The sequence below is a fragment of the Periplaneta americana genome, chromosome 9 (assembly GCF_040183065.1).
Source record: "Periplaneta americana isolate PAMFEO1 chromosome 9, P.americana_PAMFEO1_priV1, whole genome shotgun sequence".
In the NCBI taxonomy this organism is placed as follows: domain Eukaryota; kingdom Metazoa; phylum Arthropoda; class Insecta; order Blattodea; family Blattidae; genus Periplaneta; species Periplaneta americana.
In genome coordinates, this window is record NC_091125.1 from 115118575 (window position 1) to 115133093 (window position 14519).

Here is a 14519-nt window from a genome sequence, read left to right on the forward strand (position 1 = left end):
GTAATAAACGCTCTCTTCGTTGTTATGCATGAAATTAAACCGTATTTTAAACAGTATTCGTAAAATTTGCGATCGAAATGTCAACTTAAAAGTATTATTTCTTCAAAACCCTCGCAAAAACGAGCAAAATGATATTATACTTTTTTGTTCGTTATATTTCAAGTACTCACATCCTACAATTAATGTACTATCTTACCTTCTACCCTGTATTGATGCACTTTCTGCAGGAATGATCTGTTTATCATCAGCAGACAGCGGATTTTCGTTCCCGATACTGAACGTTAGATGTTCGTCAGTTGTAGGGAGGTCATCGAGCTCATTGCTCTCCCTCCGTACGCCAAGAGACGTGATTGTCTTGTCGCTGTGTAGGGACCGAAAATCCGCAGTCTGATCATCAGTATTAGGAGTCCACATCGAAACTCGTTATATACCACCACACTGCTGGATTAATCTGTCAGTGCAAAACATTACTTTGCAACGTTGCATGAATTGTAAGTCTTCATTCAATACACACTGCAGGAATTCATATCAAGCGTGAATTGATACAGAGCTGTCTTCAGCACAATGCGTAACTCACTGGAGTGGCAGCATTGGAATCATTGCGACATGTCCCATACAGCACAGAAGTAGTTTGTAGCTGCAAAAACTTGAGTATTTTTTTTTTTTCAGAAATAGGCTACATATTTTTACCATTCTTCCTATGGAAAAAGTGGTTCTGAGCAAGCCCTTTGTCTGTCTATTCTTATATCACGTACAGAAAATTTTCCTAAGCATACCAGTTGAAGGAGTACCGATAGTCTCTCGTAGTAGTGATCCGTGAAGCGACAGCTCATATAGGACCAAGGTCGGCTAGCCGACTACTGGCTTCATGTCCACATGCCTCAGCAGAGATGAGCGATCGTCCAACCAGTACGGGGGTGACGTAGCACGATAATTCCTCCAGCCAGAATAGCTGATTTGCGGAACCGGATTTCGCTATCTACCATAGCTTCCCAAATTCACCACGATGTTGGGTGGGCACAGGTTCTATACACTGACCGAAATTTCATGAGAAAATATCTCCTTCATGAGGACTGGAACCATGGTACTTTGGACCATGACGCTTCGGCGCGGGGTAGTTTCTTGTACTTTTACGTACCTGATGTCATGATAATGATGCTAATAATAATAGGCCTAATAATATTAATAATAATAATAATAATCATCATCATTATCATCATCATCTTCTACATGGTAGACCCGAAGGTCTGTTCCACCTCAGAGAGAATCTCTCCATCTGCTTCTAGGACGACCAACATCTCTCTGACCTTCTGGTTTATAATGTAGAATCATTTTACTTATTCTGTTAGGGTCAATTCGCATTATGTGATCATACCAGCTATTTTTATTTAAAATAATTTTTTAATTTTAGTTAAATGTTTTTAGCCTATTTCTAATTTCGTTTTTGTTCACTTGATCAAGCAAAGTAAGGCCAACAACTTTTATAATAATAATAATTTATTTATTTATTATATATTATTAATTTATTATTAATATTTGTGTGCTGAACAACAGCCAGGGGCCAATTATAGTTCAGCACAATACACAATAATAATAATAATAATAATAATAATAATAATAATAATGGTAATAATAATGGTAATGGTAATAATAATAATAGTAATAATAATGGTAATAATAATAATATTAGTATTAGTAGTAATAATAATAATAATAATGGTAATAATAATAATAATAATAGTAATAATAATGATGATGATGATGATGATAATAATAATAATAGTAATAGTAGTAATAATAGTAATAATAATAGTAATAGTAGTAATAATAATAGTAATAATAATACTAGCAATAATAGTAATAATAATAATATTATTATTATTATTATTATTATTATTATTATAGTGCAAAGTTGTGAGTTTTCAAGCCCTTATTAAGTATTTTCTGAGCCCATATTCAGGTGACCAGGTGATATGCGAAATCCTGTGACCTAGGCCAGCATGAATCCAGAAGACTATCTGTTAGTCAGTAGAAACATGACATTTACTGTGACCAAACAGTCGTGTTCTAATGTGGAGTGGAACGAGCAATTGTAGTCTCCAAACAGCGTAAAAGCTTTTTTTTTTAACCTTGAGTGTACCACGGCTAGCGACTACGATGATGACAGTGATCTATTTTCATTTACTCTTTCTTTAAACAAAAATATTTTTACCATATAGTGCTGAGGATTAGCATTAGCCTAATGTTTTTCAAAATAGTTGAATTGAAATGTGATGTGGCCTGGCGTACTTGATTATTTAGCTTTCAGAAACGAATGAAAAGATGTAAAATGCACTCAACTACACAAGCGAAACCAATGAGTGTGAAAAACATGTCATGGCCACGTTATTATTACCAACGTTTCTCTGTGTTGTGTATACTGTGAGGCTATAAATGTAAAATATTCGTCCACCATGCTTTGATACTCGGAAATATTTATGCTTCCAGCTATTTCATTCTATATGTAATTAGTATTTTAATGTTCGCAATGTTAATTATCGTAACATGTCGCATCAGAAATTGCGTTATGCCGTTAGTGAAAATGTTTCAATTTCCTCTTCAGTATTTGGAAGTCGGGATTTCCATTAGACATACGTATGGAAGCCCCTTCCTAACTTACAAAGTGCTGAAGCTTCACGACGGTACTAAGAACAATAAATTCTGGTAGTATGGCGTAGTTACGTTTCGTAGTACAAATATTATTGTTAAAAGATGCACAAATATATTCAAGAATTAATTACTCTAAAATTGTGGTCGGCATTTCTTGACTCACGAGTCTACCCCTTAATACACAAGCGCGTTGAAGGGTTAAGACATCATCTCCTTCCCCTTAGCCATCATTTGTTCATCCAATGCTAAGCAGTTTGGATATCCTCCCCCCTCTTACCTACCCCTTTGCTGTGCATTGCGGGCTTCTTTTTATATGACCTAATCTTTGCCGACTGCTGCTCTAAACCAAAAGATTATAGAAAATAGCGTACAATTTTAAACTATATCCCTCAAATATATAGTATCAATATGGTAATAATTACCTCCATAACTAAACAATGATTGTATGGGGAAAATTATGCGTGGACTCAAAATTGGAACTTAAAAGAGAAATAGAACAAGCATATACTTTAACGTATTATAAAATACAATTAGGGATATATTTCTGATATCGTTTAAAGTTACAAAAAAATATATATATAATGGGTGCAGTTATAAAGAAAGAGCAAATTGTAAACAAATCTTAACCAGCACAGAATTGAAGTTTCATAATCGAATGGTAGTATAAACAATTCTGGGGGCAGTGAAATTGTTTTCATTAAACTTTTTCGTTTGAAATATCTCCAAGAATAACCCTATGAAATTAAATGACATTACTTACGGTTCACTTTTTATATCACGAAACATTAAATGTTCGGTGCTTAATGTCTAAAACTGTCTTCTATCGGCTCGTTTAATCTTCAGTATGTGGGAAAAATACAGAAGCTCGCTACAGGTCAGGGTTGCCAGATTTTAGATCTACCAAGGAGGGACATCCATTTTCCAACACATAGGCTTACACTACTTATGTTTTGTCTTACAGGAAGAGTGATATGATTATGGGCACAGTTGACATTTTCATGACTATACAAAAATATATATCCCTTTATATGCAGTTGAAGAAACTAATAGACTATGAATTTCAAAATTGCAATTTTAATAAAAGAACATATTGTAGTTACAGATTTCCAAGTACAAAACAATACTTATCTGGGTGTAATTTAGGCCTACATCACGTTTCTCTGGCGTCTTCCTGAAGGGCTTGTGGCAAAAATATGTTATTCTAAATTATTAACTCAATGACTTAATAGTAGTTCTGTCACATAGATTTCCCCAACTGTCTATTATTAATTGTAAAGCACAAATTCCAAAAGATGGCATCACATGTGACAAAATGTTTAGACTAAATTTCAGTGTTTATTAATTGATTACAATCACAAATTTATTGGTACCTAAATTCATATTGGTGACTTAGCATATTATTACTGCTCCAAACCCATCATTTAACATACAGTATACATTTTCAGAGCTTATAAACATATTTATCACTGAACTTTAGAATTTTCAACAAGATTTTTCCATTCCCTGTGTAATGCATTTCTGATTAACTTCTCTTTTTAAATATTTATAAATATAATCTTCATCACTGAATTCGCTGTCACAAACCTTACACTTGCCAAAATATACGTTTTTTTTTCAATGTGCAAACCTACATTGTTAAGAAACTTATTTTAAATTTAATATAATTATTTAGTCGTGGAAGAAAATAGTTACTAGGTAACGATCAAATTATACAAGTGATGTTAATTTTCTAATTTTAAATTTAATATAATTATTTAGCCCTGGAAGAAAATAGTTACTAGGTAACGATCAAATTATACAAGTGATGTTAATTTTCTAATTTTAAATTTAATATAATTATTTAGCCCTGGAAGAAAATAGTTACTAGGTAACGATCAAATTATACAAGTGGTGTTAATTTTCTAATTTTAAATTTAATATAATTATTTAGCCCTGGAAGAAAATAGTTATTAGGTAACGATCAAATTATACAAGTGAAGTTAATTTTCTAAAGGAGGTACTTTTTCCGTCCCGCCTCGAATCGAAGTGGGATTCGAGATTTTTAAACGAACTTAGGGACATATTCTACCAAATCGGGACATCTGGCAACCCTGCTACAGGTTCATACCTGTGCTGGATGGTACCGAATTTGTTACATACAGTATTCATCATGTTGCAAAACATATACAGTATATGTACCGTGAACCTTCATCCTTCAGGTCCAACTAAGTATATGATGATGTTTTATTTATAGCGAAGGATGACCAGCTGTGATGATACGTAAAAATTGCGCATTACGAGTATAATATCCTGTTTACATTTCTGCAAACTCACTTCCTTCTTGAATAACACTAATGAACTAATTGCATCGCTCGTATTTCCTGTAATTTAATGTATTTCTCTGAAATACGTCTTACTATAAATTAAGGGTTCAGAACCATAGTGGGCCAAGCGCCATTTACTGAAACCGTAGAAAACAAGGATTAAAATGAAGTTATCACCATAATTCAATGGAAACATATAGCAAGTAATATAAAGTATACACATTCAAACGAAATGATATGTCAATCTTCATTAAACTATGGTATTCACTTAACTTTAACCCTTGCTTTCTCCGTTTTTAATAAATGGCGTTTGGCCCACTATGGCTCTGAACCCTGCAGATGTTCTGGAGATTGTCTTGATTAACTTTTCTTCTTCCTACATGCATGTAATTCAATATGTCTAATATTATTTAATTAATTTTAATCGCTATGTTAAACAACTATTGCTTTCGAATAACAGATTGAATTCTTTCATTTATAATATTCGTATATTTGCATACTGCACTTTTTCCCAGTGATGTGAAATTACGTAATTATATATATTTTTTTAATTTTAAATGTTAAATTGCTGCAGCATACAGGGTTGTTAATTCGTCCTAAAGATGTGTTCAGTGTTCGTGTTTACAAAGTGTTCTAAAGTGTGAAGAACAAGTCTATACACAAATGATGGCTTCTAGAAGCAATCACGTCGGTTACATGACATGTGGTAGCAATAGGACGCATTGTTGTGGCGGGAACAATAACTATTGCAACAACAATAATGTGAACAACAACAACAACGACATGTTGCCGATCTACTTGGACGAAGCCATCCTCCATCGCATCGCTTTCACCGTCTGGCACACAGCGCTGCATCTGGAGCGGGAACAGGTCCGTGCTGACGTCATGGTGGGAACATTTGCTGTTGTCTTGTCGCAACATTTGCTAGCTGTCAAGCTGTGGACAAAAAATGCTTAATATTAACACTTGCTCACAAATGAGAACAAAAAAACTAACGAACTAACTGAGAAGGTGTTCCGACTAGAAACGCAAGGAACAACGTAATATTATGTATGAATTTCTACCACGAGAGAAACACATTTACACAAGATGGTATCATTTCGTATAATGTAACATTATTCTGTCGCTATACATCATTCCCTAAACTTTTATTTTACATCGTATATCGTTGTATAATCATATTTTAGGCCTATACAAGTACAGGGACATCATTTTATTTTTACTAACATTTCTAATATTAACCAGGCTATACCTTTGGATCAACGTTTGAGAATCGGAAACACCGTTTGCTACTCCCTTCCACGACTGGAGTTCGATGATACTGGCGTAATATGCAAACAAATCACTTTACTAGGTATAGATGGGAAGAAAAGCAGTTCATCCATTTACGTGAACTGGGAAATATCACGCTGATAATTTTCATTAGGTTTTTGTTTAATCAAAATATAGTACAATATTAACAGTAAGTGTTTTTACTCACGAACTGAGCTGTCCATGCGGACGTATTCATTCTGCAGTGTATATTATACTGTCTACAGCACATTAGGTTACACTATAGAGAATGAAGTTAAATTGAAATATAATCATAATATAGATGTTTAAACACATTTTTGAAAATGGTGGCCGTTCATTTCGATACAGGCTTCAGTTCTAATGTGCATATTATCGCACTATAGACTATTGTACTTAATCCCAATTACCAGTTTCCTCCTTCGTACCAGTAACTCATGTTGAAATAATTCTGTACCTACTCTATAAAAGAGTACCTTGCGTACTGTGAATTCAATCTTCACTTCTGCCCTATCCAAAAAGATAAAATTACTTAGACATGCTATCTACTGTCCGTCCAAGTGGTTACGTCGCAGGGTCGTAGAGAGGGGGGGAAATCACGTGAAAGTTAATTACTTAACGAGGCCCTTTTATTTAAGTTACTTTAAATAGTTGTATGAGTATAATATTACGTAGACGCCCAATTCCTAACAGAAATTAATGTTCTCAGAAAACACCTAAGATAGCCCAGCCACTAGCATTTACAGAGAAGCGAATAGAAGCAGGTGGGAGAAACCGGGATGCGACGTAGGCAAATAGACGACAATATTTGTGCGAAAATGATTCGATATTGAAAGCTCTTTCGTTACTGGAAAACGCGAACATATTTTTGGAACGTACTGTTTACTATAACCGTAAGGTTACTATGACTGTATATGTGGTCTTGGTTCTGTGTGGAGGACGGTTGAACTTCATTAGTAGAAAGGGTGGGAGTGAAGTACATTCAAAAACTCAGGTACAATAAAATTTGAAGTAAAAATAAAATGATGTCCCTGTATATAATTTATTTTTACATCGTATATCATCCTATAATCATGTCATTACTATATCTACAATATTAAAAAAGTACATCTTTTTTAAAACTATGTCATCCTACAAATTATGCAAGTATATAAATTATTCTCATAGTATCCTGTGATCATGTCAAAATTTACATAATCTTTATGTAACTTTACATCGTATGCTTTCCTATACTCATGTCATAACAATATCTTAATACAAACATAATATCATTTTACGTCATCTTGTACAAGAATATCATTTTATAACCTGTAAAAGGTAATGGTAGCCCAGCGAATAGGGATTATATAGAATGGACACTGAGCGAATTTTCCTGTGTTTTGTTTCTCTGTGCGCCGGCGTTTACTTCCCCTTTCAAGCGCTAGAGATTAGTGTAATCGAGCACACGCTAAGATAATAATTGAGAATAGAGTTGAGACACAGGATCAAATTGCATAATCCAGTAATGCTTTGCTTCAAATAAATTCAAGTTAACAGCTTTTCCTTATTTCTCAGTGACAATCTAGTTGTAATAATATATATATATATATATATATATATATACATATTTTATTTCAGATATAATAAATTATATTATAAAATAATATAATACATTATAAAATTATATATCAAATTCGTTTAATATTTGTATACAATATAATATAGGTACATGGTTTTATTTCTCATAAGAGTTTTGTTTTTCCATTTTCAGTGCTATCGAATCATTACATATTTTAATTGTTGTTGGGGTCAACGTCTCAACACTCATTATAAAGGAACTCTTGAGTTTAGACATTACAGTTAATGACGGATTTATTATTTCATCGGTCCAATTTATTTTGAGCACGTAATGTACCTAGATGTATTAATTGTATGTGTTATATTTCCGCTGTGTCGACTGCTAGCTGATGTGATGTCAGTGCCAACTCCAGGGAGAAAGCAGAATCTCACGCTCAAACTGATTTGAAGGTCATTGAAATCAGTCCTGCTACATCAAAGGTACCGACGCGAAGTACCCATACTGTATAATTATACGCTGAGTAGCCCCTTCACATGTTATGAAGATACTTAGGGCGCATTTGGGTAGAGCCTCATGCTTTCTTGACCTCGGCACTAGACTGAGATGGTGTGGTCAGTACCACGGTCCGACCGCCTTTTACCCCCGGGAAAGACTCGGTACTCAATTTGATAGGCGGTTAAGTGAATCTCAGGACCGTTTTGGAAGTTTGGTAACAAGAAAATTCCTTCACCACCCGATATAGAACTTCGGACCTTCAAGTCCCAGTCAGCTGCTCTACCAACTGCCATCTGAGCTACCCCGTTACCTTTACATCGTGTATCAATCATATCATTACAGTACACATGTCATCTTATACAGTTATGTCATTTTACGTTATATAAAACTTCTTGATCATATAATTACAATATGTATCTTCTTATATAGGGTAGGCAAAATAAAACTGGCGCGAGCAATGTTTCCTGGTGTTCGAACTTTTTTTGGATAGTTACGGTTTTTATTCACTACGGAGCCCGTTTCACGCCATTTCGCCACAATGTTTTGCATTGCAGCCTTTGCTGGAGGTTTTGCCAAAACACGTTCAGTCTGAAACTCTTGCGCAAATAGTTCCGCGCAACTTTTCCATGAATTGTGCTTCGCATAACGCTCGACAATGAATACACGTTGTTTTATCGTGAGCGCCATTTTGTGTTGCATTCACCTGGCCCTAAACACGTCTGCTCCTCTCACTCAAACGTAATGACACAGCGAAGCTCGGGACAGAGCATGCGAGAGATGCTCATGCGCGGACATGTGACAGCAACCCATTGTATCGAAATCACGGTTTCCTGCATTGTCAGGGTCATTTCCGCATCAGTCTTATACATATAAATTCATATATTTCATATATATTTTCCTAGGGCCAGTTTTATTTGCCCACTCTGTATAAGTATATCATTTTACATCGCGTATTAATCATCCCATTACATTATATATAATCTTATACAGGTATATCATTTTACTTCTGTATTATCCACTACAGCATATTACGAGTAATTACACCCTACCATCTTATACAAATATAGGCCACAATTTTACATCGTGTATTATCCTTTGACCACATCATTACAGTGGATATCATCTTACACAAACACTCATCATTTTACATCGTTTATAATCCTTTAACCACATCATTTCAGTCTATATAATCTTATACAAGTATATAATTTTACATCTTTAATCTTCAATCTTATCATTACAGTACACTGTATATATCATCTTATGTGAGTATATCATTTTACATCGTGTATCATACTTTAACCGTATCATTACAATACATCTTATAATCCTATACAAGTATACAATTTTACATCATTTATCAGCCTTTAATCATATAATTACAGTATATATAATCTTTTACAAGCATATAATTTTACATCCTATATCATCTTTTAATCATACCATTATAGTACAGTATACTGTTTAACATGTGATACAAGTATGTCATCTTATATCATCCCTTAATCATCTTGTAACATTTATCATTCCGTAATCATTATAACCACTGTCATAGTCTAGGATAACGAATAGAACTCGTGCTCCAAGGCTATACTTGAGTGTGGAGTCGATACCCCTTCGATATCTCGTTCGGAATTTCCTGACGTTTCCCCAACTTTAAGTCCAGTGCCGCATAATTCAATGGTGAGTCTTCGGAGTCACGCCTAAGTTTCTACCTCTTCGCTATCACCCATCCGCCGATGTTCCATAATAGTTGATACAGTGTCGTTAAATGATTGATTTAAACACAACGATCTTATAGTTACTTTCATCTTTATTCTGTTTATTAGACGTAGTATATCATCATATAAATATACAACAATTCTGATGCTGTATCAATCTATTATACGTACATGTAATCCTATTATCCTATCATACATCATCATGTACTGTTGTACCGTATCATTATCCCATCATAGCCACATCACCACTACTTGCTAAGATTAATGTTGCTAAATTTTTTCTTCTTCAAGGTTAGTCATTAAATTGCTAAGTATGATTTAATACTTCTGCATGTTCATCGTGGTGTGAGGTTTTGTTTTGTTTTTGTTTTTTTTTTTGCATTGTCATATTTTCAAAATAAATTAAAGAGTTATTTGAAAGTGTTTTTTAAGGTAACGAAGTTGAGGACGCACCAGTTCCCATACAAAGCTAATGTTGCAGTCCCCATCCAAAGTCGATAAACTCTTCGAGATACATCTGACTGTTTTACTTCAGTGAATATAGATATTTCTTCCACTTATTTCTTAAATGTTATTGTAAATATACTATTCACAGAGTTTAGTTAAGACACAGTGTCTGTAATGTAGTGCGTAAACCCAGGAACCTCTCGCCACATTGAATTGTATCTCTTCATCTTCTATAGAAAGATTTATATTGATTATTACACTTTTACTATGTCATACTACTTTTGACCAATAAAACAGTACTGAAGGACGTGTTTCAACCATTCATAGCTGTTTATCGCTACAATTTTATCACTTACTTTGTTTTTATCACTCCCTTAGCATTTGTTTCTTTGTCTGCCAACATTTCAAACTGTAAATTCTTTATGGTACTATAAAACATGCTTTGCAATAGTCATTTGTTTCCCGCATAAATAGCCAACTGAAAATGGCGTCTCCGTGCAAACGTTTTGGTGAAGCTTACATTAATGAAGTAAAATTTTTAGTAAATCAATTAATATCTATTTTTATTGTATTAGAGTATACTTCATTGCTTCTAATCTTTATATATTTTCTTCTGTTTTTATCACCTCACTCCAATTTGTTTCTTTGTTTGCCAACATTTCAAACTGCAAATTCTTTACGGAACTATAAAACATGCTTTGCGATTGTCATTTGTTTCCCTCATAGTCAACTGAAAATAGCAGCTCCTTTCAAACGTTTTGATGAAACATTAGTGAAATAGAATTTTAGTAAGTAATTTAATATTTTATTGTATTAGAGTACTTTATTTGTTTTCTAATTTTTATATACTTTCTTCTAATCGTGTAATAGTCAGTTAAATTCCGCTCGAGTTTTGATTTCCTGTAGATAAATCAAAACCTCTAGTGAAACAACTCTTGATAAAATTATTTGGGATTCCGATGTCTTCACAATATCCCTGTCACTTTAACTGATAATCTTACATTTTATTTCAGATATTGAAACTATCTAATTTGGCTCATATAATATAAACTATAAATTCCATAGAGGCGTGTGTCCCAGAAACGCCGTCCATATTATTGGAATAGGCAACCAAATCATGCTTGTTTAGCAACTTTTAATATTGTAAAGAAAATAAACCTTAATTGAATAGGACTTTTATCACCTCTGATACTCCTTCATAATGCAACCAACATGACACAGAGCCATGAGATTATTAATTTGAAGAAATGGAAAGCGTTTCTGGGACATACTGTATAGTGTGTGTTGGATAAATACGGCGTATTTTCCGATTTTATATGAAAGTACACTAATAAAAATAATTGTTATTCTGATCTGGCAGTCGGTATGAGCATGAATTTCTTCGTATGACTGAAGTGGGTATATTTTCTCTGTTTACTAAAGCGAGTGTTTGTGTCTTGATACACTCTAATAATGCCCGATAAGTTTAAAAATGTTTACGGATAGATTTTTAGATGTCATATTTCTTAGTGCATTGCTTAATCGTGTGAGAAAATTGAGAGATTAATTTTGTTACTATTGGTATTATTATTATTATTATTATTATTACTACTGCTACCACTAGCATCATCTCCACCACGACGATTATCACCACAGTAATAATACAGTCTAGTATATACAGTCACGAAGCTTGAGTTGTGAGGGTGCTAGGAACAGTAGACTATGTCGGTACTATTTCGCATTGTCTGTAATGAGGCGATATTAGCGATCCTAGTGGTTAGCAACTATCTATGGGTGCATATTTACTACGTATTGAGCTTTGTGCCTGTATATACTAGACTGTGGTAATAATAAAACTACATCCTAATTTACGCCCAGTCTTAGCTCAGTTAACTGATAATTTCTTATTATGGAAGGTAGATATTCCTTCCTTGCAGATATATGTTTTTGCGAAAGTTTCTTCTGAGTACTTTTGCCTTACAGTTCCATATCACTATTGCATGCTTATCACCACATTGTGTTATACGTTGACTAGACTGAGAGCTTTAGAAAAGATATTAAAGAATTTCCAACTGAGATTGTTTCTTTTTCGACACATTATTGTTAATTAATTGTGAGTATAACGGCTGTGTTGTGCGTTCTTACGCAATCTATTGCGTAATTGTAGATGGCAACACATGATGTGAGGCTCTAAATCCGTTTATACTGATACGTAAATAAGGAATTGCGATGGAATAAAAAGTGGACCTATAAATGTTTAAATGAATAGACTTGCTCCATAAAAGTGCCAGGCTTTATTCTTGAGACCGTATGGAGATGAGATCATGTGAATGCGTCATTTATTCTTTATAAGCGTGGAATTGAAGCTTCCTGAAACATAAAGTTCAGTCTTTCTTGTTGGTGTGAGAACATATGTTACCAGATTGCTGTTCCTGTTCGATATTTTTATCGATGAGAAATCTGTACTAATTTCTTTAAATTGAAACTGTCAAATATCAGTTTGGAAGTATATTAGCTTTCCCAGAAATTCTTTATTATAACAACATTTCAGTTCTGCATCGTAATACAGTAATCCATACACTGCAGATTGAATTACAGAAATGACGCAAACGTTCATATTCACTTCATGCATATTTCATCTACATTATAAATTAATCAGGTTGTTCCTTTTTTGCCTTTGGGTGAAAACCTTTGAATCATTTATGAACATTGTCTACGTTGATGGGATAATGTTATTCACTCTACTCTGTCTTCCCATTTTTTCAGCTCCAGTTGCTTTCATTATTATCATCCCTTCTATTCTGTTTTCTTGTTAATCTGTCGTCGGTTCTATTGGACATTTATTATTATTATTATTATTATTATTATTATTATTATTATTAACTGGTTTAGTCCACACCTGTGGAGTAACGGTTATTGCATCTAGCCGTGAAACCAGGTGGCCTGGGTTCGATTCCCGGTCTGGGCAAGTTGCCTAGTTGAGATTTTTTCCGCGGTTTTTTTCTCAACCCAATATGAGCAAATGCTGGGTAACTTTCTGTGTTAGACTCCGGACTCATTTCACCGGCATTATCATCTTCATCTCATTCAGATGCTAAATAACCTAAGATGTTGATAAAGCGTCGTAAAATAACCTTCTTAAATAAAACTGGTTTATCTGAAATTTGTTTTACTGCCGGGGAAAACCTGGTTAAAAACTCGATCAAGTGCAGTAATCCTCCCGTATCCTTGGGGAATATGTTCCGAAAGCTACCGCGAATACGCGAAACCGCGGATAATAACGAACCCATAAATAAGTAATTTTTTCGTTCATATATAGGCTACCTATTGAAACAGCTAGTTTGCCTAATTACAAGCAATAAGATAGTAGGAGAACCAAATAATAATAATAATAATAATAATAATAATAATTATTATTATTAATCATTTTGTATATTATTTCACTTGTGAACACGCGCGCTCGCCGTCTAGATTTTCTATAAAACTCTTCAAATTAAAACGCTAGGCGCTAAATTACGTAAAAAAGAAAAGTCGTTGAAGTTAACCGCGAATACAGATTTCGCGGATAAGGGGAGAGGATTACTGTATTCATTTTCAGTAGGATTTGAACTGACGTCCAAAGACATTATACGAGTACGAGTCCCGATCACTACCCCTAAGACCACGTGGTGATTCACTGCTAATATATTTTATTTCGAATATTTTCACAGTCATCGGAAACCTGTCGGTAACGTTCCTTATTACTAATTTGTACTAGCTTCACTGAAAATATTTTTATGCAAGACATGAATTGAAGGGAGTGAAGTCAGGCGAATATGAAGGCCATGCAGCTTCTTATATGTTTATGCTTATTTGTAGGTATGTCTTATTTCTCGTCATGTGTTTGTGGATATTTTGTTATTTTCATGTGTGAAGTTTCGCTCCCTAAGTTTATCAGAGTTTCAGAAACATTCAAAACCCTGATATGCTTTTTTATTCATATATATTACATATTAATTTCAACTTTCTTCTGTAATTTTATTGAATAAAAACTTTTCCGAAGCTTGTCCAAGCAGCACAGAATCCCTCTACATAGTC

The 14519-nt window shown here is 33.9% G+C and overlaps 1 protein-coding gene across 11 annotated transcripts in view; it reads left to right on the forward strand.

The window, feature by feature from the left end:
- The window catches only part of LOC138706401 (tensin-3-like), an 812914-nt gene that overhangs the window by 410842 nt on the left and 387553 nt on the right, over positions 1 to 14519 (forward strand). Inside the window, exon 1 of one of the 11 annotated variants that reach the window (XM_069835654.1) lies at positions 5532 to 5822. The exons of 6 other annotated variants lie outside the window; for them this stretch is intronic. In XM_069835654.1, the coding sequence (XP_069691755.1) occupies positions 5616 to 5822 (207 nt within the window). In that variant the 5' untranslated portion in view covers positions 5532 to 5615. Of the gene's footprint in view, positions 1 to 5531; positions 5841 to 14519 lie in introns of those variants that run through there. 4 more of the 11 variants (XM_069835660.1, XM_069835664.1, XM_069835656.1 and 1 more) reach the window with 4 other exon arrangements.